Source organism: Anneissia japonica, unplaced genomic scaffold (genome assembly GCF_011630105.1).
Source record: "Anneissia japonica isolate Jap-2015-1 unplaced genomic scaffold, ASM1163010v1 scaffold2737_len523936_cov211, whole genome shotgun sequence".
Taxonomy (NCBI): domain Eukaryota; kingdom Metazoa; phylum Echinodermata; class Crinoidea; order Comatulida; family Comatulidae; genus Anneissia; species Anneissia japonica.
Window position 1 is genome coordinate 82,139 of NW_022735439.1, and position 27,998 is coordinate 110,136.

The 27,998-nt window shown below is 33.5% G+C and overlaps 1 protein-coding gene and 1 long non-coding RNA gene across 6 annotated transcripts; one reads left to right on the forward strand and one right to left on the reverse strand.

Annotated features, from left to right (window-relative positions):
• The first annotated feature begins 5,087 nt into the window (after positions 1–5,087).
• On the forward strand, positions 5,088–11,610 carry LOC117116599. Of its 5 annotated transcripts, none has more exons than XR_004446785.1 (14): positions 5,088–5,192; positions 6,029–6,140; positions 6,274–6,331; positions 6,751–6,967; positions 7,152–7,194; positions 7,712–7,808; positions 7,986–8,043; positions 8,246–8,469; positions 8,628–8,711; positions 8,819–8,890; positions 9,256–9,474; positions 9,658–9,732; positions 9,890–9,941; positions 10,520–11,610. It is a non-coding gene; the product is annotated as an uncharacterized LOC117116599 (long non-coding RNA). The 5 variants fall into 5 exon arrangements; XR_004446786.1 differs by having other exon boundaries at positions 6,029–6,124; XR_004446784.1 differs by lacking the exon at positions 6,029–6,140 and having other exon boundaries at positions 5,138–5,192.
• A 3,183-nt stretch (positions 11,611–14,793) lies between these two features.
• LOC117116585 (protein DD3-3-like) lies at positions 14,794–27,942 on the reverse strand. The gene is made up of 13 exons (XM_033260651.1): positions 27,770–27,942; positions 26,312–26,457; positions 25,701–25,778; positions 21,691–21,886; positions 20,970–21,149; positions 19,482–19,674; positions 18,788–18,951; positions 18,018–18,267; positions 17,549–17,611; positions 16,770–16,927; positions 16,206–16,349; positions 15,842–15,913; positions 14,794–15,218 (listed from the first exon to the last, which is right to left on the reverse strand). The coding sequence occupies exons 2-13, from the start codon at positions 26,450–26,452 to the stop codon at positions 14,809–14,811; spliced, it is 2,049 nt and encodes a 682-aa protein (XP_033116542.1). The 5' UTR covers positions 26,453–26,457; positions 27,770–27,942; the 3' UTR covers positions 14,794–14,808.
• Positions 27,943–27,998: the final 56 nt, after the last annotated feature.

The following is a 27,998-nucleotide window of genomic DNA, read 5'->3' on the forward strand; positions in this document are numbered from 1 at the left end:
AGGTTATCAGGCGCGGATTTAGGGGAGGGGCGGTTCTCCACCCCCTTTTTTTTGGAAAGTCAAAAAAAAGAAAAAAAAGAAATGATTGCCCAAAACGCATCAGAGGTTATTTTTGGGCGTCTAGAAAACAAATATTTCGCTGGGGCATGCCCCCGGAGCCCCTGGGTTATTGTTATCTCGATCGGCACAACTTTCGGCTCCATTTTCATCTCTGGATCCGCCCCTGGTCATTTCCGGACTTTTTGAAAACAAGCATTTCACAGGGGAATACCCTTGGTTAGTGTTGACTCTCGATCCCCCCCCCCCACCTTTTCGGGCACCCTGGGTCCGCCCCTGGGGCCCTATCTACATAATGCAGCCTTTCTTCATTCGTTTTATTCCTTTGATAGTGGAATTCTTCCCTCACAAACACACATCCCCTTCTGCCAATTCGGGGGAAATACAGGACCCCCAACTCTCTCTCGCCCAGCCCCCCCACTCGCGGTTAAGCCACTGTGAACATTATTGTTGTAAATCTATTCTTAAAGAAGAGGCTGTCAACAATATATTATTATACACCTGTTTCACTGCTATGCATGAATGCGTTTGTGGACTTGCGTTGTAGATACAAATTGACGCATACCATTTCGATAAAGGTTTTGGACCAGACGATGTTGTTCATGGATGTGTTAAATGCCTGTGTTCAACCGGGCCATGGTTTTACGATAAGTATTATAATAAATCAATACTTAAATGCAACATTATGTTTAGTCCACAAGTGTTTACGGTATATTTAGGACAATATGCATCATTATTGCTTCGAAAATAGTATTTTAGGGCCTAAATTCAAAACTCGGGTGTACCAAACTAGATAAAACCCAGCTCGCGCATGAAATTTTTTTTCGCGGCAAAGAAACGCCATTAAGTCCGTCTTCTACAACAGATAAGATGGCCTTGTAGATGGTAAATTTAAATCACTGTTTCTGTTTGGTTTGAAATTCGTTTTGGTCGATTCCTATCCTTTAAAGTTTGTTGTACTAAGGAGCTAATCATTCATTTATTCATTTCATTTCATTCATTCATGAAACAATATAATTATACACTAATATTATAACGTGTACTAGGCCTAGTACATTTTGATGCAGCATTATTTAAAATAGTTTAGATGATGCTGTATCGCCATTTAATTTGTTTCACCCAATTCGTATTATGCATTTGTGAAATATATTTTGTGTAGTGTTGTGTGTTGAATCACCTTGTAAATGTTTTTAACCCAACTCGCATCATGCATTTGTAAAATATATTTTATATAGTGTTGTATATGTTGAATCACCTTGTATCTGTTTTAATCCAACTCGTACAGCACAACTGAAACTTTAAAGGTATACAAGCCATCCACTTAAAATTATTTGGAACTCAAAAAATATTTTCAAAAGTACTGTAGTATTGCTACTTTAATATTTAAATTTACTGACAGCAGCGTTTGTGGCCGTTAGCCTTGAGCTTGTGCGCTCGTGCATCTTTGGGGCCTCTTAACCTGTCCAAATTCAATTAAAGGCATACCGTACAAAATATTCCAAAAGCTGAAACAATTATATAATTATTAAGCATAGGCCTACTATTGCTATATGAAATGTTTTAGTTATTACTGTAGGCCTACTTAATGTAATCTATACGGGGTGTTTTTTTTTTAGTCTTGAATGTTTTTTTATGTCAGGCTTATAAACAAAAGGAATTGAACTAGTTCGGTTTGTATTCCTGTATTCTTTTACGTACATACTGTATCTTAGATTTAATTAATAATTAAGAAAATTATTATTTTTATTGCAATGTTGGTTATTGCTAAATTATTTAGCTATTGTATTCCGCATTGCAAACCCAAAATGTGTGAGCAGAAAACAAAGCTAGCTGTGTTAATTTTCATGGTATACAAACAACGAAATAAAATGGTAGGTGGATTCGCTTATATTAATACAAATTTCATGTTTTATAACTTTACAGAACATTAATTGAAAGAGGTTATAATTGTTTTCTTCTTTGCTCTAAAAAGATACAAGGAACAAGGACTGACGCGTGACTGATATTTCTGTCGGCAGTTATCATCTCTATTGAAATTTCAATTCCTGAAAAAAAAAACAAGTGGCAAAAAATAAAACTTGCTTGTTTTTTATTTTTTCTACTGCATTGTACAGAACATTTATATAAATACTTTGTATGTTTCAATTTCAGATTGAAAGGGGCTCGATAGTTTAGCATTGTTTAAGAAGCCCAACATTTGTTGGGTTCTTGAATGGTGTTTATAATTATGTTTGCCCCTTCTCTAAAGGAAAAGAAACAAGGATTGGATTGGGTTTATTTAGTGTAAACACGAAGCATAACCACGAAAGTCAAGAAACAAGAATCCAAGAAACAAGGACTGAATTGGCAGGGGCGGATCCAGAATTTTTCAAACGGGAGGCGGGATGTGGGGGTGGGGGGGGTGTGCACACAACATATTCAGAATAGAAAAGTGAGAGCGCTAATTTTAAAATTTAATGGCAAAACTGGGGAGCACGTGCCCCTGTGCTGGATCCGCCCCTGATTGGGTTTATTTGGTGTAAACACGAAAGTCAAGAAACAAGGATTGGATTGGGAATACTTGTTGGCACCTTCTAGTGGTGGTTGGGCAGTAGGCCTGCACACTGGTAAACAATCCACTGCTGTTTGCTTTTTTTGACGTGCACATGGGACGGCCAACGGTTTAAACGTCTGAACCGAATGACGGTGCGCTATTGAAACATGCATTTCAGCCCTCCAGCTGAAACACAAGAAAGCTGAGCTGAACAGCGATTGGAATTGAACCAGGATCAAGGGATATCCACGTTCCAGCAGTGACTACCACCAGAGGATGAAGCAATCGCTTAGTTAATATTCAATATTTTAATGTCAAGTGTAGATGTATAATAATATTTCTTAGGTCTATATATCGATATTTCAACTGCCAAGAATATGTATTTCTGGTGTATTTTAGATATATTCACAGATTGAAAGAACTCAAAACTAAGACGATTGCAACAAATTAAAAACGTTAAGGTAGGTCGAGTGACAATTCATATTTTGTGCTATTGTTATTTCTTTTTACATTATAATGTTTTAATATTGATATTTACTAGTGAAATTTAGTTTTCTTTATTAAATAACTACAGAATGAAAGGAATCAAAACCAGAAACATGGTAGATAGGTGCAGCAAGACAAGGTTATTAGAGTTAAGGTAGGTTTCAATTTCTGTTTATATTATTCAAGATATGGAATATAGAATAGGTTTATTATTTTTTTAACTGCTTTGGTCTTTAATAAGAATTTTTTTTTTTTTTTGGTTGTGACACCATTTTGTACTATTGATATTGCATTGTTATTGTTTAAACTTCTGTTTACATTCCTGCACATTTAAATGATATAGGGAATTTTTATGCGATATATTTAACTATTTATAACTATTAAATATGTATTGAATATCATTGTTTTTGATTACGTAAATTATATAAAATAATATTTGTGAGCATGTACGGTATATATGTGTATATATATATATATATAAATTTATATATAAATAAACACATACACACTGTTCCTTTTCTATTTCTTTGTATACATTGATATCACAATGTATTTTTTCGTTTTGAGAATGGACGTAGTATATAAATTTTGTCTACACAGTACAGAGTGTATTTAATATGAAGATATTTCATTGCAAAATCGGATCAGACTAAGGACAGCAATTGATATTTCAACTGACAAGATTATAGAATATTGAGGTAAGTCGGGTTTTAAAGCATTTACGAACTGTATATCTGGTGTGCTTTAGCTATATTCACAGATTGAAAGACAAAGAACATGGTAGACAATTGCAGCAAGACAGCTACATATACCAGGAGTGAGTTAAGGTAGATTGAGTAACATATCATGTTTTGCACATATTGTTATCGTTTGTTATTCGCATACTGTAAAGTAATGAAAATGTGGAATGATGGGGAGTGGGGTGGGTATGGTAAATTACTCACCGGGAAATGAGGATTGTATGTTGTTATTATTATTATTATTATTATTGTTATTGTTATTGTTATTGTTATTGTTATTGTTATTTTTATTATTATTATTATTATTATGTTGTGATGATGTTGTTTGTACTGTTCTTTAATTTTATTAAAGAAGGCCCCTGAATGTCAGTTAACCTACTGGGCTAAACTAGAAGGGTTACCCTCTTTAAAGATGGTTGAAATAAAAAATTTAAAAAAAATATACCCACTCTGACCCAAGACCCCTGTTACGCGCCTGGTGTTAATGTGTGCCCTTGTGCGGACAGGAGATGTGCCCCCCCCCCTCTGAAGCTGGAAACCTTGTTTTTGCAAAATAAATTGATGCAATTTGCTGTTATAGGCCTAATCAATAAATTCCTCATCAACCGATATAACCTTAAACATTCTTGCAATTGATATAACATTACTGATGTCGTACACACCCTTCAGTGTGAAATGTGGCTCTCTTTGCAAGCACATATAACATCTAAGGAAAGTAGAGCTTAGATTGGTACCAGATAAAATAATTTTGTTATCAACATTAATACATTATGCTAATTTTCATCTTTGTAAGCGCATAAGACAGTGCAAATTATTTCTGTGACAGTCTTTTGTAGTGTGTAAAGATCCATTTTATCCCAGACATAGTCAAAATATTGGGGGGGGGGGGATGATTCAATGGACCATCCCCCCCTGTCAAATATTGGGGGGATATATCCCCTCCATCCCCCCGGGATCTACGCCTATGCACATATTGTTATAGTTTGAATTTGTTATTTGCATTACTGTAAAGTAATGAAAATGTGGAATATTATTTATTAGGCCTATCAATCGATATTTTAACTGAGATGATGAATATTAATGTAAATTGAATAAAACTCATTTACTAACTGTTTTTCTTTGTACTTTTTATAACATTCGCAGATTTAAAGAACTCGAAACCAATTTTGATATTTTGATAGTCGAGTAGAAAAAGTATTAACTAACCTTATTTCTAGTGGTGTACTTTAGATATATTCACAGATTGAAGGAGCATAAACTCAGAAAAAGCTAAATATTTATTCTAATAATTTTGGTGCTTAACCGTTCTATACATCTTGATATTTTCAGATGAATGTGCGGAATGCCATGGATGAGGATATAGCTGAAAAAGCACCGTAAGGGGAATAAAGCAAATAATTTCATTTTGTAGTTATAGAAACTATGAATTCACATAAATGAAGTTCCACGTAATCAATGTATTTTAAATGGTGACTAATTATCTAGAACGGCTCACTCGCCAATGGTTCCGGTGGTGGAACAAGTCTTCTCGGACAAAGACTTCCATAGGCCCAGTGTACGTATATGTCCCGTGTGCACTTAAAGCAGGACACTCACTGCGTCGCACGACAAATTCACATTTGCTTCCGGCGAGCGATAGACGACGCAACGCCGTCTGCTGATTGTCAGTGGCAATCTGAACGGATCCTCATTAAAAAGACGATCCGTTGGGTCCGCGTATTCGTGTGCGTTCTTTATCGTGTTGCCGTCGCGTCGCCGTCGCACGCAGTGAGTAACCGGCTTTAAAGAACCCAGTACATCCTTCGAGATGAGTAGCTGGTTACCCGGTGTACTAGTCCAATCAGTCCCTTGTTGTTTAACAGATGCCACCTAAGATAGTGATTGAGTTCACTGATTGGCATATCCTTGGCACTCGTGCCTAAAGAAATGAAATGAAATCGAATTTACATATCAAGGTTCTCAGATCATCGAATAATGTTCCTAAACATTAAAAAATTTAGGCCATTTTAAGCGGTATATTAAAGAAGAGCTATTAAATATGTAATGAATATTATTTAGAATATGTATGTGAGCATGTAAATATAAAAATATACTCTTGTTTTGCCAGCCCTTTACTATTTCTTTATCTTTGTATCAATTGATTTCACACTGTACTTTTTTGTTTTTGAGAATGTACGTAGTATAACAATGTATATGAATTTCACCTACACAGTATTTGGAATGACGATATGTACTTTAGATATATCCACATCTTGAAGAACTCAAAACCAGAAAAAGAAGATGGTACACCAATATTTCAACTGACAAGGTGATAAAATATCAAGGTATAGTCGAGTAAAAAAGTATTTATTAGCTGTATTTCCAATGGTGCACTTTAGAAACAGCTTAAAACCAGAAAAAGCTAAATATTTATTCTCATTTTTTTGGTGCTTAACTATATTATTTTCGTATTTTCAGATAAATGTGCAGAATATCATGGATGTGGGTCAATCGAGGATATAGCTGAAAAACGAACGTAAGGGGAATAAAGCAAGTAATTTCATAGTTATAGAAACTATAAATACACATTAATGAAGTTGACCATGTAATCATGGTATTTTAAGTGGGGACTAATTCTCTAGAAATGAGAAACAACTTTTGTATAAGACTAAACAGACTAACATATCGAGGTTCTCGGATACGGAATAATCTTCCTAAACATTTAAAAGATATAAGGAATTTTGATGACATATATTATAGGACTATATTAAATGTATTAAATGTGTATTGAATATCATTATTTTTTATTACGAACATAATATAAAATATGTATGTGAGCAAGTACATACACAAACACATGCACACTTGTTTTTCCAGTCCTTTTCTGATTTATTTGTATCCATTGATATCACGATGGACTTAGTGTAAATATGTACCTGAATTTCATCTACACAGTACATTTTGTATTTGCCATTGCGGTGTTGGATCGGACTAGAGACAGCAACTGATATTTCAGCTGACAAGATTATACAATATTGAGGTAAGTTGGGTTAAAACGCATTTACGAAGTGTATATCTTGTGTGCCTTAGCTATATTCACAGATTGAAAGACCTCCAAAGCAGAAAAAGAACAAGGTAGACAAATGCAGCAAGACAGCTACAAATACAAGGAGTAAGTTTGAATTTGTTATTTGCATTACTGTAAAGTAATGAAAATGTAGAATATTATTTATTAGGCCTATCAATCGATATTTTAACTGTGATGATGAATATTAATATAAATTGAATAAAAATCGTTTGAATTTGTTATTTGCATTACTCTAAAGTTTGATAACGATGTAGAATATTTTTGTTAGGTCTATAAATCGATATTAGCTGACAAGATGATGAATTATTAAGGTAAATTGAGTAAAAATCATTTACTATGTGTTTCTATGTATTTTAGATATATTCACATCTTGAAATAACTCAAAACCAGAAAATGAAAGATGATAGAATATTAATTATTAATATAATTATTAATTCACATTAATGAAGATTACCATGTAATCATGGTATTTTAAATGGGGACTAATTCTCTAGAAATGAGAAAAAGCTTTTGTATAAGACTAAACAATTCAACAACATATCGAAGTTCTCGAATATGGAATAATTTTCCTAAACAATTAAAAGATATAGGGAATTTTGATGCGATATATTAAACAACAAGAACTATAGTAAAAATGTATTGAATATCATATTGATTACGCACATTATACAAAATATGTATCTGACATGAGCAAGTATATACACAACATGCACACTTGTTTTGCCAGCCCTTTCTGTTTCTTTCTTTGTATCCATTGATATCACAATGTATTTTTTTCGTTTGAGAATGGACGTAGTATAAATATGTATATGAATTTCTTCTACACAGTACAGTTTGTATTTGATATGACGATATGGCATTGCGGCGTCGGATCAGACCTAAGACAGCAATTGATATTCAACTGACAAGATTATAGAATATTGAGGTAAGTCGGGTTTAACTGATGAGATGATGAATATTAAGGTAAATTGAGTAAAAATCATTTCCAAAAACAAAACCAGAAAAAGATGGTACACAATTCACAGATTGAAAGAGCTTAAACCCAAAAAAAGCTAAATTTTGTTTGGTGCTTAACAGTTCTATATCATTTTGATATTTCCAGATAAATGTGCGGAATGCCATGGATGTGGGTCAATTCAGAATATAGCTGGAAAAGCAACGTAAGTTGAATAAAGCAACAATTTAATTTTGAAGTTGACACTATGAATTCACATAAATGAAGTTCCACGTAATCATGGTATAATAAATGGTGACTAATTCTCTAGAAATGAAAAACAAGTTTCTAGGATCATCGAATAATCTTTCTAAACATTTAAAATATATAGGACATTATAATAATGTATATGAATTTCATCTACACAGTAAAGTTTTTATTTGACATTGCGGTGTCGGATCGGACTAGAGACAGCAACTGATATTTCAACTGACAAGATTATAGAATATTGAGGTAAGTCGGGTTAAAAAGCATTTAAAAACTGTATATATGGTGTGATTTAGCTTTATTCGCAGATTGAAAGAACTCCAAACCAGAAAAAGAACATGGTACACAATTGCAGCAAAACAACAAGTACAAGGAGTGAGTTAAGGTAGATTGAGTATTTTTGCAAATATTGTTATCGTTTGAATTTTTTATTGGCATTACTGTAAACTTATGACGATTTAGAATATTATTTGTTAGACATGAATATAAATATTAAGGTAAATTGAGTAAACATTATTCACTATGTGTTTCTATGTACTTTAGATATATTCACAGGTCGAAAGAACTCAAAACCAGAAAAAGAGGATGGCACACAAATATTTTAACTGACAAGATGATAGAATATAGGTATTATTTACTAACTTATTTCCAGTGGTCCAATTTAAAAACAGCTGAAAACCAGAAAAAGCTAAATATTGGTACTGAACCGTTCTATATTATTTTGACATTTTTAGATTAATGTGCGGAATATGCCATGGATGTGCCCAATCGAGGATAACTACTGTAACTATAGCTGAGAAAAGAACGTAAGGGGAATAAAGCAAATAATTTCATTTTTAGAAACTATGAATATAACATTAATGAAGTTGACCATGTAATCATGGTATTTTGAATGTCTAGAAATGAAAAACAACTGAACAAAACAAACATGATCAAGGTTTTCGGATATGGAATAATCTTCCTACACATTGTAATGATAATATAGGAAATTTTGGTGGGATATATTAAACAAGAACAAGAACTACCTAATATTTATTTAATATCATTAGTTCTGATTACATACATAATGTAAAATAATGCCAGGGTTTTCTATTTCTTTCTTTGTATCCATTGATATCACAATGTGAGAATAGACATAGTATAAATATGTATTTGAATTTCCCCTGCACAGTACAGTTTGGCATTGCGGCATCGATCAGACAGGGAGAGCAACTGATATTTCAACTGACAAGATTATCGAATATTGAGGTAAGTCGGGTTTAAAAGCATTAATTTTTGCGAACTGTATATCTGGTGTGCTTTAGCTATATTCACAGATTGAAGGACCTCCAAACCAGAAAAAGAACATGGTAGACAATTGCAGAAAGACAGCTACAAGGACTGAGTTAAGGTACATTGAGTGACATCTCATTTGCACTATTTTTATCGTTTTGAATTTATTTGCATTACTGTAAAGTAATGAAAATGTACAATATCTTTTGTTTGGCCTATAAATCGATATTTTAACTGAGATGATAAATTACTATGGTAAATTGAGTAAAAATCATTTTCTGTGTGTTTATATGTACTTCAGATACAAATCAAAACCAGAAAAAGAAGATGGTACACAAATTTGATATTTCAACTGACAAGATGATTGAATATTAAGGTATAGTCGACTAAAAAGTATTTAACTGTATTTGTATTGGTGTACTTTAGGTATATTCACAGATTAAATGATATTAAAACCAGAAAAATCTAAATACAGTATATGATTCCCATTTTTTTTTTTTTATCCTAAATCATTTTTTTTTAATATTTTTCAGATAAATGTGCGGAATGCCTTGGATGTGGGCCAATCGAGTATAAAGCTGGAACGTAAGGGGAATAAATCTAATAATTTCATTTTGTAGTTATTAAAACTATGAATTCACATTAATAAAGTAGACCATAGGAGTGATACTTCCCCTACCTTACGTGTTATCGTAAAATGTATGTATATAAAGTCAGCCTGTATATTATAAAAACACATACATTTGCTTTAGAGAATGGAAGTATTATGTATATTTTGTGCTATTGTTAATTGGATTGTTACTGTTTCTTCATTTTTTGTTAATTTCATTTTGCAATAAACTAAATATTTATTCTCAACGTTCATAATAAACAACACATTTGTATTTTAATATAATAAACAGAATACCCTAGCCTTTGGTACACCTACAAATATATATACTATTACTAGTTGATTATTTGTTGCTTTTTAATTTGATAAATAAATATATACTAAGGGCTGATCCTGAAAAATTGCATAAATTCACTCTTATGAAGCATGGGAAGTATATATTGTGAGTGATCTCTCATTAGAACAATGTCATGACGTCAACGTAAATCAACAAGTACAATTAATGTGTATGTTATGTACATAGTTCTAAAGCATATAATTTTGATGTTTCCAGGTAGACGGGCAAGATGTCATGATGTGCGCAAATCGAGAATGTAGATGGAAAGGCACGCAATTTCATTTTAGGAGCACCCATTTTCTTATAAAATCGCATTAATAATAATCATGGTATTTCAAATGGCTAATTCTCGATGATTATAAATACATGTATGTAAGTTTATTTATAATTCTGACTTTGTTTTGCCGGCCCTTATCAATGTTTGTATTATGCAATGTTTTTCATTTGTAAATTTATACCTCAACAGTTATATACAAATATTTAATTTATAAAATAGCTATAAATATATATAATATATTTAAAATATAAATAAATATAATTTAATCGAAATACTAATGCCATTATTCATTACATCATACTAATTGCACTCATACTTTTTCTAACTAAAAGGTATCTTCCTCTTTTGTAAGTTTCCTCTTAGTGGGAGGTTCTAGGCATCCGATTAGCTAGGTGGCTATAGTAAGCTGTAGTTAAGTACAGTTAGGGTAATTAAGCACTAAGAGGAATGATACCATTTATACTCATTCAAATTCATTATCACTTTATTTTTTGTTGTTTCTGTGCTGTTTCTTGAAGGTACCTTTCTCCATCCCTGGCTTGTAGAGTAAGTATAGGTAGGTTATGTAAGTATTAGGAACAGAGAAATGGTGCCTTTTCTACTTCGCTTCTTTTCCTTCATTTTTGTTTTGTCATTCATATAAAATACATAAAATTAAAATTGATATAATATAAATTATATAGAATAAATTGATATTTTCAATAGTAATTAATTGATGATAGGAATGATAAAATAAACATAAAATTAAATCAAAATTAAATAAAATGTAACTGTTGAGGTAATTTGTATTTTATGCATGTTGTTATTTATAGGCCTACAATGAGTTTAATTGCATAAACACGTGTGGTTAAGCTCACGGGGCAGTGACAAGGGTGAGAATTCAGATCTTTCCTTACTGGAGCTAATCTCCTGTCACTGTCGTGTGGTTTTCCCCGAGTACTTCGGTTTCCTCCACACACAATTCACTACTCTTCTCTATTCGGAAAATTTTTATTCATTTCGGACATTTTTTGACAGTGAATAAAATAAGTAAAAACAAATGCGTTTTAGTTGTTGTTATTTACTTCGTCTTGATGTATTTGTGAACTTTGTCAGCTGAGTGAATGGAATCTCCAATGTTTAATAGGCCTACAGTTACTCCCAGACAACAAATACAATAAGCAGATCAACGTCAGGGGTGACGCCAGTCGCCCCTGATATCTGCAAGGTCTCGACGAGAGCAAAGTAGGCGTGGTCGGATGTCAATCAAAATCTTCCTAAAGTGAAAATTTAGGGGTTTCAGAGGCTTGTTTAATCGATTTTAGACGAATTGTGTTTTTCCCTCGACCGGACACTGGCCCCAGGTTTTCCCCCTCCCACCCCTGATCAACATACCAACAGGAATGACACTCTCAGTGTTTTAAGGTCGACTGACTTCCCTATCGTTAGGTTAAGGGGTTGAACAAAGCATACACAAATACATACGTATACATGGACGAGGTGGATGTGGGCTTAAACAGTATCGGTGTCTTTATATCAAAATCATTATCAGTCAAGAAAGGAACACAAACCACAACATTTCAAATTGCACTGTATTTATTGCATATGGATAATACAAAGCTGGAGACACAAAGAGCAGCGAATCAACAGGGGTGTATCCTGACGGGGGTGGGGGTGCTGTGTGCAATCTATTCCACACCCAAATTTTAAGAATAGGTCCAACAGTCGATGCCAGTAACACATTATGCTGTCATGTAGCAACAAAGCCCTTTTGAATCAGGGTGCTATAGAGCGAGGAACCTACTGGAACCTATGGGTAGGGGCACAAGGGTCGGTGGCCCTTGGGGAAAATTTGAAGAATAGTCCCCTCTCTAAACGCTTGGAAATGGCACTCTCAGACGGTAAAAGTGCTTTTTCAAAAGCAGTGTTTCTCAACAAAATTATTACTTACTTGGGAGATGCTGCTCCTCCCCTCACGGACGTCGCAAAGGTCTATCCTATGGCACCTACCTCTAAATTCCCGGAAATGGCACTTAATTTAGACTAAAAATTTGAATATACTTTTTTTTTTTAAATTTTGACAAATGTAGTCCTGGACGACTGAGTATCCCACCCCGCAGGATTAATATGGGTTAGGGCACAGAAGGGTCCCGTAAGGGACCGCCGCACTAGAGCGCATAGCCTAGGCGTTACGCCACTGAGCATGATTTTTCGTTGGAAAATCAATTAATTGAAAATTTAAAATTGGTGAGTGGTCAAATAATCGAGCTCTCCTTTCGCCCACTGCTGGATCGGCACTGAACTCAAGGGTACACTTTCTGTTTCCCTATTTTCTTTCTTCCTTTTAACTCTTAAATCTAAATTTTTTTTAATTTTTCGGCGTGACTGACGCCCCCCCCCCCCAGTGGATCCGCTCCTAATCAAACATGTAGGCCGCGCTATCTGATCATCTGACAATAGTCCCTTTAATAATAATTTATTTGGATAGTACACTTCCGAAACATGAAGTGCGTCCAAAATTATGTTTTCGTGAAATGTACTACATAACAGTGGCGAAACGCCCGTAAGCTCGCATGTATGTAACTTATGCTCGCTAATGACAGTAATGCACGTACGCAAATGACGATCTATGCATAGGCCTATACTTTGCACGCATATAGGCCTATTCTAATTAAATATGTTTCATTGTTAATACGTCCAGGCCCGTACGCAGGATTTTTTTTGGGTGGGTGAGAATCTATGTGGACCAAAATGGCTGGGCCGTATAGGGGCTGAGCCCTGCTCGGGTCGAGTGGTGGAGCTCAGATTTCTTTCATAATTATGGTCTTATTTAATCGAATTCTGACTAGGGAGGGACTTTCACAGATGAGGGTTTATAGCACCTCAGGGGTTAGGGCAAAAACATTTATGGAAGTGGCATCTCAAATGGCCAGAATCCAGAATTGCACTCTCAGACTAACAATTTAAATATCAATACAGTAGTCTCTTTTCCCCCATTTGAATCCGCCCCACAGTCAGTAGCTGGTCCAGTGATGAACTTTCACAAATTGAGGGCCTATAACACGTCAGCCAACTCATGGTTTGTGTTGAGGTAAGAAATAAAATCTATAATTATGACTCCACTATGGCACTCTCAGAATTTAAATTTATTTTTATTTATTTTTTTCTTCGTTAAAAAAACGAGCTTCGTCACTAAGACTCTGCATTACAGTGCTGGGTAGTAAGAGGATATTCAGATCACCGGAAACCCTTTTTCCTACAACTATAAGGAACTTTCGTTTAACGGTTTGGTATCATGTAGCACTGTATTCCCAGTCCTAAGCTGTAAATTTATTTCAATATTATTTACCAGATGCTACCTACAAGCTATTACATGGTTAATTTTAAGTATTGCTTTAAATTTTCAGACGTCTTCAAATCAGCATTTCCATTCCCATAATTATCTAGTGATGAATGTTGCCATCATATTATATATTTAAATGCTAATTTTCTTCTTCAAGTGCCATGCATGTTGGGCGGTCTCGGATCGCAACAAGGTAATTAAATCCAAGTAGGCCATAATAGACATTGACAAGGAAAGATGCCAGTAAACAAACTGCAGTCTTAAGCTCACTTTATTTCAAGGATTTTTCGTCTGACCGGCAGACCAAATACAAAAGATTAATTTTTAAAAATACAAGCTGTACCCACTGACCCATATCACTGTCCTCATATAAAATGGAATGCAATTTCTGATTGGAAAGGACTATTTTCTGGTGAAATGTCTGAAAAAATTGACTTTATTTATTAGGATTAGGAAACATAGTACCCAAAAATTATAATTATGCTACACACATTTAAGTTTCTCTACAATTGTGTAATTTGAAATATAACAATTAAAATATTAAATATGTATATACACTGTTCTAGATCATATTTTTTATTTTCTAGCTGTAATTATGAAATAATTTTAAGAAATTACAAAAATGATATTCAATATATACAGTACATATTAATACTTTGAAATCTATACAATGTAAAAGATATTCTAAACTATATACCATTTATCAAAAATATACCATACTTATATAAGTACAACACAGATATTTAAGATTAAGATTTACGTTAGGTAAGTTTTGAGGTATTGTATTACCAGATGAGGCACAAACTTTGATGAGTATAGGAAATTGTGTTTATGTATTATGTGTTAAACATGATGTAATGCAATACTGTAATACACACGTGTTTATAGAGGAGTAATTCAAAATAGTTATTTCTTTTTTGCATTATTAGTTTCCTTTACTATAAGCATTCCTTTTTGGCTACGATTGGTGAAATTATTGTTCCTCGTACACATATAATGATACTCGCCAGCAGGTATCTGTAACAGCGCCCCCTTGTAAGAAGCAGGTGCATTATCTAGTAGATTATTAATTTTGTTTTTATTTTGAGCCGATTGGCCTCCGCAGGTTGCAGCGGACATACACTGGTAATACCCAGAGCTTGCCATGCTGACTGCCAGGTCTACGGCGGAGAAGTCCGGTGGTGGTTGCGTTTCCGAGTCGGCCTGTGAGTGAATCCACACGATGTTAGCGTTCTGCCACATAGTGGTCCTGTCGAAGGGCAGCGGATAGTTGTCAAGTGCACTTGGTATCTGCACAATATTATTGCGGTCGGTTCCTAAAAAAGAAAATCATTTTTTAAGGATATCTTTTCATTTAAAACTAAAGAAGTCCTGTGCTCAAAGAACACACAAAAGCACATAGCAAAAAAGGACAAATAGACAACAGTTGTTCAAAAGAGAAAATACCTTCTTTTGAGCATAACAAAACATGTTTTTTTTTTAACTTACTTAGTGATTTTATTTTTTCAGCATTAAATATTATACTCTTTATGAAAAAGAATTCAATGAAACCTTCCAAATCATTTGGTGTTTACTAAAAAAAAAAAACACCCCATAGATTGGTACTGAAAAAAAAAAAAAACACCCCATAAATTGGTACTGGCTACTACTTTATGCACTCTTATCCTTACTTATACATCTGTAAAAATCAGGAAAAATTGTTTTTATTTTTATACCTTTTCATTAATGATGATAATAATTTACATATGCTTGCATTAAAAAGACCTAAATAATAACAAAGAATAGGCAGTCTACAGATTTAATTACACCCAAAATAACAAGATTTAGTTTTATAGAATAAAATTCCAAATTGACCAGAAAACTTTTGAATGTGTAAAATAAAAAGCAAGTAAATTAAATCAATTTAATCTTTCATAGCTGATAAATCTTGAAAACTTACCCCCTCTGCCTTCTCCAGCATCACCAGCCTGTCCATCTCCAGCTGGGTTTCCATTGTTATGAGTATTGGACCCTAAAACAAAATTATGTTCAATGTTTAATGCTACCCAGTATGATGTTGTTGCATTGGCTGTACAGTACTAGTTTTGTGCGTACAACAAGGTATACACCCCAGGGAGTAGAGAAGGTTGGACTGTATGTTACCCAGTGACCAGAGGTAATAATGCTCAGCGCCTTTGATCATTGATTGGTGCTATATAATTACTTGGCATTATTATGTACAGGGTGTTTGTACTTGACCATAGCCCTATAAGGGTATTGATATAAAACATATTAAACACAACGTTTGTTTGTGGTCATCATACCTGTCCACTGTATATGGATCATATCACCTTCATTAATCTCCAACCGTGTTGGCGTGAAGTCATACTCTATCGCTGGGTACACCTGAACTATGTTGCCGCGCTTTCCACGAACGTTTAAGTTTACGATCTTTGCTGATTCAATACCTGAAATAAACACCACATATTAACATTACTATAATAACAATGAAATTAAAATAATGTAAAATATAATAACCTAAAAACACTTTGTAGGTTACTTTTAATTATCATTCTGTGAAACTTTGGAATAATCAAATATTCGCACCACTATAATACACTCACTTGCTTTAAAATCTTTCAAAGATCTAAATTTGCTTCTAGTTCTTAACTCTTCATTATAATTCTTTTTTTTGTATGAAATTTAACTTTTTGTTATCAGGACAAAGGAAAAACAATATCCCCACATTGATTGGGTATCCAGTAAAAAGGAAGGTTTCTAATTCTGAAGTACAAAGTGTAAATACATTAAAAGCATTTAAATTACAGTTAATTGAAATAAATGTAAAGTAACTGTAAACTAAAATTAGGTAAACTCAAAGCACGTGCCTTCACGATTTGGTCGGGGTACAATCTTGAAGGCGTGTGACCTGTCTTGAAAGACGCGGCCATACTGAGCGGTGTTAACAGCAAGACGCAATGGAACGCTGTCTGCCCCAACGTCCACATTCGGATTATTCTGGATCGGTGATATCTCGCCTGTTTGACTTTAGTAAAAAATAAAATGTAGTTAGTAATGTAACTTAGTTGTTTAATATCCACAAAATCAACATGTGCAGCATCATAATTCAAATTAACATCAAGCTACAAAAACCCTCTTATTAAAAAATTATAAGAATCATCACAACTTTATTGTTAGCTTATAAACTTCATAACATTTTCCATCGTCATCATCATCATTACCATTTATTTCAGCATCATCAACAGCATCATCATTAAGGCAATTTTTATTTAATTTATTTAATTTCGTCAACAGCGCGATAAATTGCTGTTTTGTCTATTGTCACAGTCATCCATTTAGCCTCATTACTGATGATCATCATAACCATCTCTACTATTATATAATCATTATCATCTCATTACCACCAACCATGATATTTGTGAGTTTTTGATAACTGCAGCATATAATTTATAATGCTGTTTATGTAAATAATAGTAAACAAATAGTTTATGTTTAATAGTTTAATTTCATACAAAATAGTTTATGGTCAGTTTCAGATCATGAATATTACACTAAGTATAGTTGTGTGCATAAATCACACATGCAGATTTTGATATAATTAAGCCAATTTTAACATTTACTCCTCAAACATAGCTTGTATACTTACTAGTTCTGATTGTGGCTGGCATCAGTATTGGCTGGATCATAATCGTCTGTACTAATGTTATACCTGAATTGAGAAATAAAAATAATATTAAAAAGAGTTGTCCAAAAGGCTAAAACACTACCCCAGGGGGGTCTGGGGAATTCCCTGGAAGTTTCCTAGATGCCCATCAATAATTTTTTTTTCTTCCCTTTTTTCTATTTTTTTTTACTTTCTAGAAAGTGGGGGTGCAGGGCTGGCTCATAAAACCCCTCCTCCTCCTCCCAAATCCGCCCCTGCAGTACTTGAGATTAGCTTTTAGCTTTTGTCTCTCTCGAACTGTGGCAAATGCATTTGCATTACTATTATTTTTTGTAATGAACTTAAATAATTATTGTTCCGTATACCGTAGTTATTGTTTGTTTTTTTTTTCCCCGAACTATTAAAAAAAAAAAATTACTCCCATAAAATTACATATCATCAAGTTTCTTACCTCATTCTAAATGCACATCGCTTTGCTTTTCCAGATGGAAAGTAGGGAAGTGTCATGGTATACTGTGCATTTTCCCCTGTCCTTGTGTTTCCAAGATGGTTGTCCCTGGTCCATGGGGCTTGCAGGCAATCAGGTGGGTTTAAGGCAACCAAGCACTGAAGAGCTAGACCATCCTCAGGCCTACCCCATATGTACTTGACACTATCTTGGTTGTTATTGGCTGCATTGCATGCTGATTCTGTGCCAAATTCTGGAATCATATTGAAATTAAACATAACTTTTAATACTTGTATTATTATAACTGAGGCTCTGGCTGAGAGATTGTTCCTGCTTCTTGTGTTGAAGACCTCGATTAAAACCCAACCAGCATTGGGTTTGAATTGGAGTCTGATCGCTTAGCTCCTCGAATAACCTTCATATTGAGACTTAGACGGGTTTGTTGTAGTAAAGTCGGATGGCGCTCAACTGTGGCAGCTGCAGATCGACGGGGGCCCAGTGTAAATTTCTGATTTATAATGAGGACAAATAATGAATAATTATTATTCATGCATTATGCACTATATACAGTAAGCAAACATTTCACTATAATTACATGTTGTTATTATAACAGTGGTTTTCAGCGTTATATAATCATAAATTAATAATTGTTTTAAGCAAGAAAAAAATATAACAGTATATACAGGTAAGTAGTTTATAAAAATAAATTATAACAAATAACACACTAAAAAGAGCCTGGCTATACTATTAGCTAATCACCACAATTTACTTACCTTGAGCTGTTTCTAAGTAGCCGGTAAAAGCTAGCCATTCACCATTATTGGCTTCACAGTCAGCCTGGTTGTTGTACCTTGACCAGTGTTTGCGTTGGCCATTGCCGTAGTACTCCACACACTCATAGTATTGTTGGACGTTAAAGCTTTCTGCCTGGAGTTTGCTGTGATAAATCAAACAGAATTCATATTCATCATCTCATCCTGTCTTCAAAGTGTCTACAATAGGCCTACACATTTAGCAACTATACCTTCTAACCGTTTAAAAAATGGATATATTTGTTGTCATAGGGATTAGGTTGGCACAGTCATAATGTAAATATGTTTTCCAGATTTACTGGACCTCCAAAGGGTTTGCTGGACCTTCAGCAGGATTTCTGGCACTAAGAACATCCTATACCCTACCAGTTTTTTTTCTAGGTTATTACCTTTTCTTCATAGTAATAAAAGCTTTATTATTATTATTATTATTATTATTATTATTATTATTATTACTACTACTATTATTATTACTATTATTATTATTATTATTATCATTATCATTATTATTATTATTATTATTATCATTATCATTATCATTATCATCATTATTATTATTATTATTATCATTATCATTATTATTATTACACATTGTAATGATGTTGAGCTAGCATTGACTGATTCCCATAACATTTTTTGTACATTATCAACCAACCTGCATTCTGAGACATTCTGTACAAGCAGTGCAACATCTCTCCAGGGGGTGGGATGCCAGTAAGGGTAATAGTCACGTTCTTCTGGGCACTCATACCCCCTCTGTGTTCCTTGTGGGTTCTGTCGAGTGTAAATCGCTGAGCTGTATCCATTACCGTTATTAGTTTGCAGGTTTTGGTCAGCAGTAAAAAGACCTGTAAATTGAATTGATGCAATTAAAATTTTGGTAGAATGATATGACAGTAGAGTAGGAGAATGTTACACAGCGTGTAAGGTGTTGGGCTTTCCAATTGAAAGGTTGGGGGTTCAGGGCCAATGCTTATCACACTGCTTGTGTGCTTGGGCAAGATACTTTATCTGCATTTGCCTCTCTTCACCCAGGGGTATAATGGGTATCTGGTAGGAGGTGAATGATTCGGAATAAAATTAGCAGTGGTGATTACAGGCATATCTAGGAATGCTCCACGGGAAGGTCGCATGTTGTGTATGATTGATTCTGTACCCAGTACACTAGGTAAAAAAAAAAAACCTTGAGCAGTTATCTGGATATGTGTGCCATAAATCTTATAAAATAATAAATATAATAATAATATAATATAATAAATAAATTAACATAATAAATAAATAATAAATTTGCCACACACTCAAAATGTTTAATGACCATATAGAAATTAAATGAATATAATGAATATATGTGTATATACTGTCTTAGTCACACAAGGATGCACTCTACGCCTACACTGCTTTCAATGAGTTTCTTCTATGTTCTTCAAATCCATTATTGTTCGTTTTTATCTATTTCTCAGAATGCATTCATAAATATTACGCATGTAGTTCATTGTTTGCTTTGACGTAGTTTCTTTATGTTCTTAATGTTCATTATAACCTGTCAACCCCTATCACAAGGTTGTACAGGTTCAGATGCTAGATATTATAATATTATTATATTGATTCAGAGATATTATAATATTTTTCATAATCTATAGCCTACAGCAATAATCAACGTACAGTAGTTACATCACAAATAAAATATCTTTAATCACCGTAAATTTAAAATAAACTATATTAGATCCTATATTTTGCTAAGTTCTGTTCTGTCTATAAATAATATCTTTACTGCATGAATTCCCTAAATTAACAAATACCCATAAAACCCTCAATCAATACAAGTATTGAAAAGATCAAGTACTGTCTCTTATACACATCTAGATGTGTATAAGAGACAGATATAAAACAGCTTAGATCTGTCATAGGGGAAAACTAAAACAATGAAGAGGGTTAAAAACAGTACGTTAAGGCGAAAGTAGTGTCGCTATACTTAAACAACATTAAGGCGAAATTATAGACAAGAGTTTCCCCTTAAGAGCCAAATAAAGGTATATATATATATATATATATATATACATGATTCATGTTCATCAATTTCAATTGTACCTCATACTGCACAAAACTTACCTACAAATCTTACCCATAATTCTTAATAACTTACCCATATTTCTTTCCCTGTTGTAGCATTTGTCATACCACTGCCATGGCTCATGTAGGCCGCGATTTGAGGCCACAACATTCTTACGATTGTTGGCACTGCCCTGCCCCTCATTTAAGTTTTGGATACGGTTGTGCTGTTGGGTTCCGGTGTTTTGACCATTTCGAATGGTGTCATCAGTTCCTACCGACAGAGTATTAAATAATTATTTATCAAATTCTAGTTTAATAGTATAAACTTGGTTTAGCTGATGAGTTTTCCTACCAGTTTAAGTTGCTATTCAGAGGGTAAGTTATTCAAATTTTACTGATACTACACTAAAATGAAATCTGAAATTGGTATTTATTAAAATAAATAATTATAAAAATAATAATTTTTTTTTTCAATAAAAATAAAATTCAGAAAATTTTACTAAACTGACAAGAAAAAACTCTTGACAAAAAAATATAGAAAATTGTACATTTATTATTATTAGCCATTCTTTGTTAAAATATTTTGCTACCAGTGACTAGTGTTTAAAAAAAATAATAATAATAATGCTTATGCTTTGACACTTAAGGATTGAAGATGTTTCAGAGAAAAAATACTGCTTCCACAGGAATTGAACCCAGGACCTTGGGATTGGAAGGCAAACACCTTCACCACCAAACCATTCAAATCCACTCCAAATACAACTAGAATAATGAGTAAGTAGTATTTATAAGAAAATATATATATAATATACCTGTTGCACTTGGTACATCATCTTGACACATGAACTGCATTACCAGCAAGCAGTTGGTCTTGTGAGGGTCGGTGTCTTCATCACCACCACAGCCATGCTGATTGGTCCATTCAATGTTCAGTAAGGACTGCCCCTCGCCTGTAGGGTTGCCCTCTGCATCTGTATACCGCATATATGGACCACTCATAAAATACTCCTGAAAAAACGATGGTTCATTTAAATAACTTTTATGAGTCTAAATCTTTATTCATTGAAGAATAAAATCTGGTTCTGTGTATATAATTATAAATGTTTTTTTTTTTTAATTTTATTGTTATCTATTTGGTTCTTATAAAATTAAAAACCATTTATAATTAATTAATGTTTATTAAAAGTAAAAAAAAGTAAAAAAAGTAAAAGTGGGAGGCAGGGGAGGGGTTGATGGGGAGGGGGGTTTGCGGGTATTAGGACATGTTAGGCAAATGGGTGAGTATACTGTGGTGTTGTCAACAATGTTAATTTCAATTTGTCCCTTTTTCACTGCTTGTAAAATTCTGTTTGTAACTTTAGTATTCTATCCTGATCCCAGGCCTATGTCTGCTAAGTGCAGCATCACCTCTGCTCAGATCACCAGGGTCATTATCTAAATTTCCTTCTTGATATATGATAATACATTTACATTTTTTCTTTTAAATGACTTTGAAACACTTTTCCCATCATTTTCATGCATTTTGTCCTTTCAATAATAATATAAAACAATGAGATTGCTTCCTTCCTGGTCAGCTTTGGGATATATTGAGCTGTGAACAACCACCTTTAAAAACACTAACACCCTTGAGAAGGAAGAAAAAGGTGTGAACCAGGAAATAACCTTTAAATATATCCTACGCATAGAATTTGCCGATTCATCACAGGAAGGCTGAATTCTATGGGAACTAAATCCAAGAAATGAGGAATTTACTCTGCCTACAAATTAGTAGCTGCTTATTTTTAGCAGGAACAATGTAGGAATTAAGATGGAACAAGTGCCAATCAGTGCCTATTGCAGGATTAACTTTTTTTAGGATTTTGTAGTTTGAATCACTGATGACAACTTCACAAATAGGCTACCCTGAAAATCCAATACAACAAGATATATCTAATCCTTTTTTAGCATTAAACTTCCTTCTTCAAATCTGTATAAATCTGTTTTGTATGCTTCTCTCTGCAATTAAAGCAAAAGCAGTGTTGTTGCTCCAATTCACATCATGTTATCTATTGAACAACTTCATACAAAACAGGTTAAGCTAGCTGCCAACTTGGTAGATTGTACACGTTGAAACGATAAAATACTTTCCATATCATGAATACATAAACTTAAGAAATTACTTGATAATAAAATAACCTTCTGCAATAAATGAGTCATTTATTTGACTTTTGGGGGTGGTTACAGTTTGTTCAAACATCAATTTAGAAGATCGGTCATAAGATAAGGCCAGATATTAACACCACTATCTACTCATTTTCACAAACCTGTTGGTATTTTTGAATACATTGCAAACTTTAATTGACCTATCTATATGAAATTTGTTTGAGTAGAGAAAGGTGTGGACACACCATGAAATCTGAATTAATATACAATATATTACTTGTACATCTTTTCAACCTATGGAAACATATAGCTAATAATTTTGTAGAGTGTTATCAACTGTGTATGTTGTCATGGGCCATCAATGTGACCTTCCAATGTTAGTCACACAAGGATGCACTCTACGCCTACACTGCTTTCAATGAGTTTCTTCTATGTTCTTCAAATCCATTATTGTTCGTTTTTATCTATTTCTCAGAATGCATTCATAAATATTACGCATGTAGTTCATTGTTTGCTTTGACGTAGTTTCTTTATGTTCTTAATGTTCATTATAACCTGTCAACCCCTATCACAAGGTTGTACAGGTTCAGATGCTAGCAGTCATCAGAGATATTATAATATTTTTCATAATCTATAGCCTACAGCAATAATCAACGTACAGTAGTTACATCACAAATAAAATATCTTTAATCACCGTAAATTTAAAATAAACTATATTAGATCCTATATTTTGCTAAGTTCTGTTCTGTCTATAAATAATATCTTTACTGCATGAATTCCCTAAATTAACAAATACCCATAAAACCCTCAATCAATACAAGTATTGAAAAGATCAAGGACGGGTATAATCAGATGAATTTAGGTTCCTAATTTCCCAGAGACACTTTGTCGGCACATGAAACAGCTTCATCACAGTTTGATACTGTGTAACTTTACTTGGCAAATCTAGAATTCCTGAGATTTTCTGATCAGCTGCACAGAAGATATGGCAAATATTTTATATATATTGCGAATAAAGAAACCTGCAGAGCATCTAACAAGTGTGTGGAGATAAGTAATATATGCGTTGTCATTAACAGTAACGTAAATACAGTCAATTAGTTAAGCTTCTGTGCACAAATATAGCATTTAACTTTACATTGTTATTTCAAACAATTAAAAGAAAATAGAGAATACGGCATGACCTTTAATAGATGTTTATTTGCTAGAGTAATTTCTGATTGAATAATTTTATTAATTCATTTCTGAATTTCATTGATTGTTTTGATTGTGAAGGTCAATTGCAAACTGTTATTTTATTTGCTTGAAATCTTTGCTGACGTTCAGAACTTAAAATAAACATCTAATCGATAAATTCTTGGTTGGAATTTAATATCAAAGTTAGTTTAGGAAATTCTGTAAGCTTTAAATAATGAATTTTGATGTCCTGCATCACTATCTTTGGATGGAGCTTATCTTATAACTTTAATAATCATAATAATAATCTAGCACTTATAGTATAATCCTATATCAGGCTGTATATCTATCAGCTTAGCTCAGTCAGCAACTGGTGGTAGCCACTGTGTGTGTGCTGAACCGTGGAGATCTCTAGGTCCCCAGTTCAATTCCATCGATACTCTCCTTGTGTTTCATATAGAGGGCCTGAAATCAAAGTTACGCCCACTGTCTTTCGGATGAGACATTTAAGCTGTTGGTGTACATTATGGCCCGTGTGCACGCTAAAGAACGCAGTACATTATTCGGAAAAGAGTAGGGGATTGTGTCCCGGTGTACTGCCCAAATAACCACCAACACTGAATATAAGTCTTCTTTAGACTTTTGTGGGTTATCCTTGGTGTTTACACCGAATAAATTGTACATCATTTTATAAGCTTATCTAAAATACAAACTTGCAGGGGTATAACAGCTATTGTACGAGCTTTTAGGTGTTAAATTTCAATTTTCAATTTAAATTTTTTTCAAGATTGCCTCCAAAAATGGAGAGTATATAAAAAAAGTAAAACAAAACATCAATAAACATTAAAATACATAAAATCATGTGCTTTGCCAACTGAGATGCACTTTCTGGATATACATCAAACCAGGGAGCTGTCTGATCAAACTCAAAGAAATTCAATGTTTCATTTAATATTTTAGAGTGTATTGAATTTACAATTAAAAGGTGTTGTGTACAGTATATTTATATTTAGTTAGAGTTGGCTTTTATCACTGTTTGCAAACTGAATAAAACATTAATTAAATAACAATCATCCATTCTAGCAATCTTAGGTTAAGTTAATTATCATTTATATTTGTGTCATAATGTAATTTTCTTTTAATCACTGTTTGTTTTGATGAATGAATGTTACAAGAGTTTCGCACTTTCGTGTTGGCCCTCGTCGCATGGTTTTGCTTTGGACAGTTTTGTCAAATTTTTAATAAATAAATGCAATTACTGTTCGCATATTATACAGCTCTCAAGCAACAACAAAAGAAGGTTCATTTCTTTTTAAAGATAAAATACATTATATAAATTTTGTAAAGCTGCACTTTGAAAATAGCCCCTCTGCAATAACTGACAAATGGTGCTAATGCCCGTATCATGGTAGCCAATACAAGGCAGAAAGCTCAGACTGTTGATGTTACCAAAAGGGATATGGATGAATGTAGTTTTGTGTCATAAATAATTTTGTAATCTCACCATTCTATACTGTTGATTTTCATTCCCAGCTGCATTGCTTGTTGAATCACCAAAGTTGTACCCTCCTCTGTTATTGTTCTGTAAATTAATTACAAATTGTCTAATTATTTGCAACATGGTTGAAGTTATTAACTTAATATATCTAAAAATCTGCAAAATCGAACTCCAAATGTCTTCTTTAATTTTCAATCAGGTGCAATATTCTCATAGGAGTTTAGTGAATCTAACAATGGTTAATTACAGTATATTGGTTTAAATTCAATAAGTTGAATTATTTACACAATGGGTGGATCAATGATTGAAAAATCAAAAGGTAGATGTGTTTGTGGCCACTATTTTAAATCTAAAATTATTTGAATGATAAAAAATGGAGAGGGGCCCTCTGGCGCCTCCACTGAAGCAAATAATGTATAATACGACAATGACATTGGATTACCAGAGAGATAAGTGTAAGAATAAATTTAAATAATTTTTACTAGAGAATTTTTAATACATGAATACCACTCTATATATAATATATCATTATATTATCTTTGCATTTGTAATTGGTTTTTATGGAATTTAATGATGAATAAGAATTTGATTTTATTTGAAAAAAAAGGAATCCTCACCTGAGAGTCAAACATCCTGTTTGCATTCTTCCTATTGGCTGACTGCTCATTAAGTCTGTTATTGGAACCTCTGGGATTGTGTAGGTAAAGATCTGCACTGGTTATTGCAAGGCATGCTAACAACCACAGGAATGACCTCATCTTTGCTGTAAATAGAAATTAAATTGCAAACAATGTTACAGTAACAGAAGTTGGAAAGAAAATATCATCAATGTATATTTCAAGCTCTGTTCGTTCATCTTCATTGTACATCATTTTATAAGCTTATCTGAAATACAAACTCGTAGGGGTATAACAGCTATTGTACAAGCTTTTAGGTGTTAAATTTCAATTTTCAATTTCAATTTATTCAAGATTCCCTCCAAAAATGGAGAGTATATAAAAAAAAGTAAATCAAACATCAATAAACATCAAAATACATAAAATCATGTGCTTTAGAATGAGTAATTGATAGTAATTAACAATAACAGTTATTCAATAATATCTCCAGGGGCCCTTGACCGTTAGGGACTATTTTAACACATTAAAAATGCTGAAACAGATTGGGGTTTTGGCAATTATCTCACTGGGTCCAGGTCCTTACCATGGCCCATGTGTACTGCGCCCAAGAAGCTGTAGCCAGGGCTTCATGACTCTTCTTTGTTACACCACTGCAAACTTACAGTATCTACAATTAATATTTGTTGCTAACAATAAATATTATAAATACCATTAAATAAGAAAAATCAGGGAAAAGATCAGAATTTAGTTTGTGTATATGTTTGTCCTGTGAAAGGGATTGTCACCTACAAGTAGGACATTTATATATTCACTAATTGATAATCTTTGTGCATGTGCTGTGTCCATATAATTAAATCAATTTAAAAAATTAAAAAAATAATTTAAGCCATAAGTTCACAGTCATAATATCTTCAGTACTGGTACTGGGTATTTATATTGCGCCTTTCCCTTGCGGTTATGAAGCGCAAGCCAAGCCTCAATTATTTAGGAAAACTGTGGCAGGCATAAAATTGATCATCATTCAGGAACCCCATGCATCACAATAGTACAGTCTCACAAACAAAGACCAAATAATACAGATCACAGCAATAAAACACAAAAAGGAAAATGCACAAGAAAGTGAGGCAAACAAGCAGTCTTGAGCTGAGTGCAGTAAGTTCTCTCTTACTCACAAACACAACAAAAGGTTTTGTTAAATATACCGTACTCCTCGATCTATGGAGCATATACATTATAATATATTGGATAGCATGTGTTTAATTAGTCAAAATATATTGATTTGCAACAATAGGCAGGCTTTGTTACTACTGACAACATAGGCCTCCACGCTCCTACCGCGCTCACCACTCCACTGTAGGCCTACCTACTTTGGCAGCCCAATCTCAACTCCAGAACGGTACATGCACTTCTTTAAGGGCCTAGGTTCTCGTTGATTCAAACCATAATTAAATCACTTACCTTGGTCTTTTAATATTAGATATATTCAGGAGAAACTGTTGTGGAATGAAACAGTCTAACGAACCAACGATTTTACAAACTACTAGTATCAATTTTAGCTTCTATCTATCTTCGGTTTCTTTGGTATTGAGGATCCGCGTATTGGTTGACAGTTCGCTGACTCAATTCAACCTACTTGCGGTGACTAATTAACAGTCCATATTTGGTCAATGAGATGACGTAATGCTTA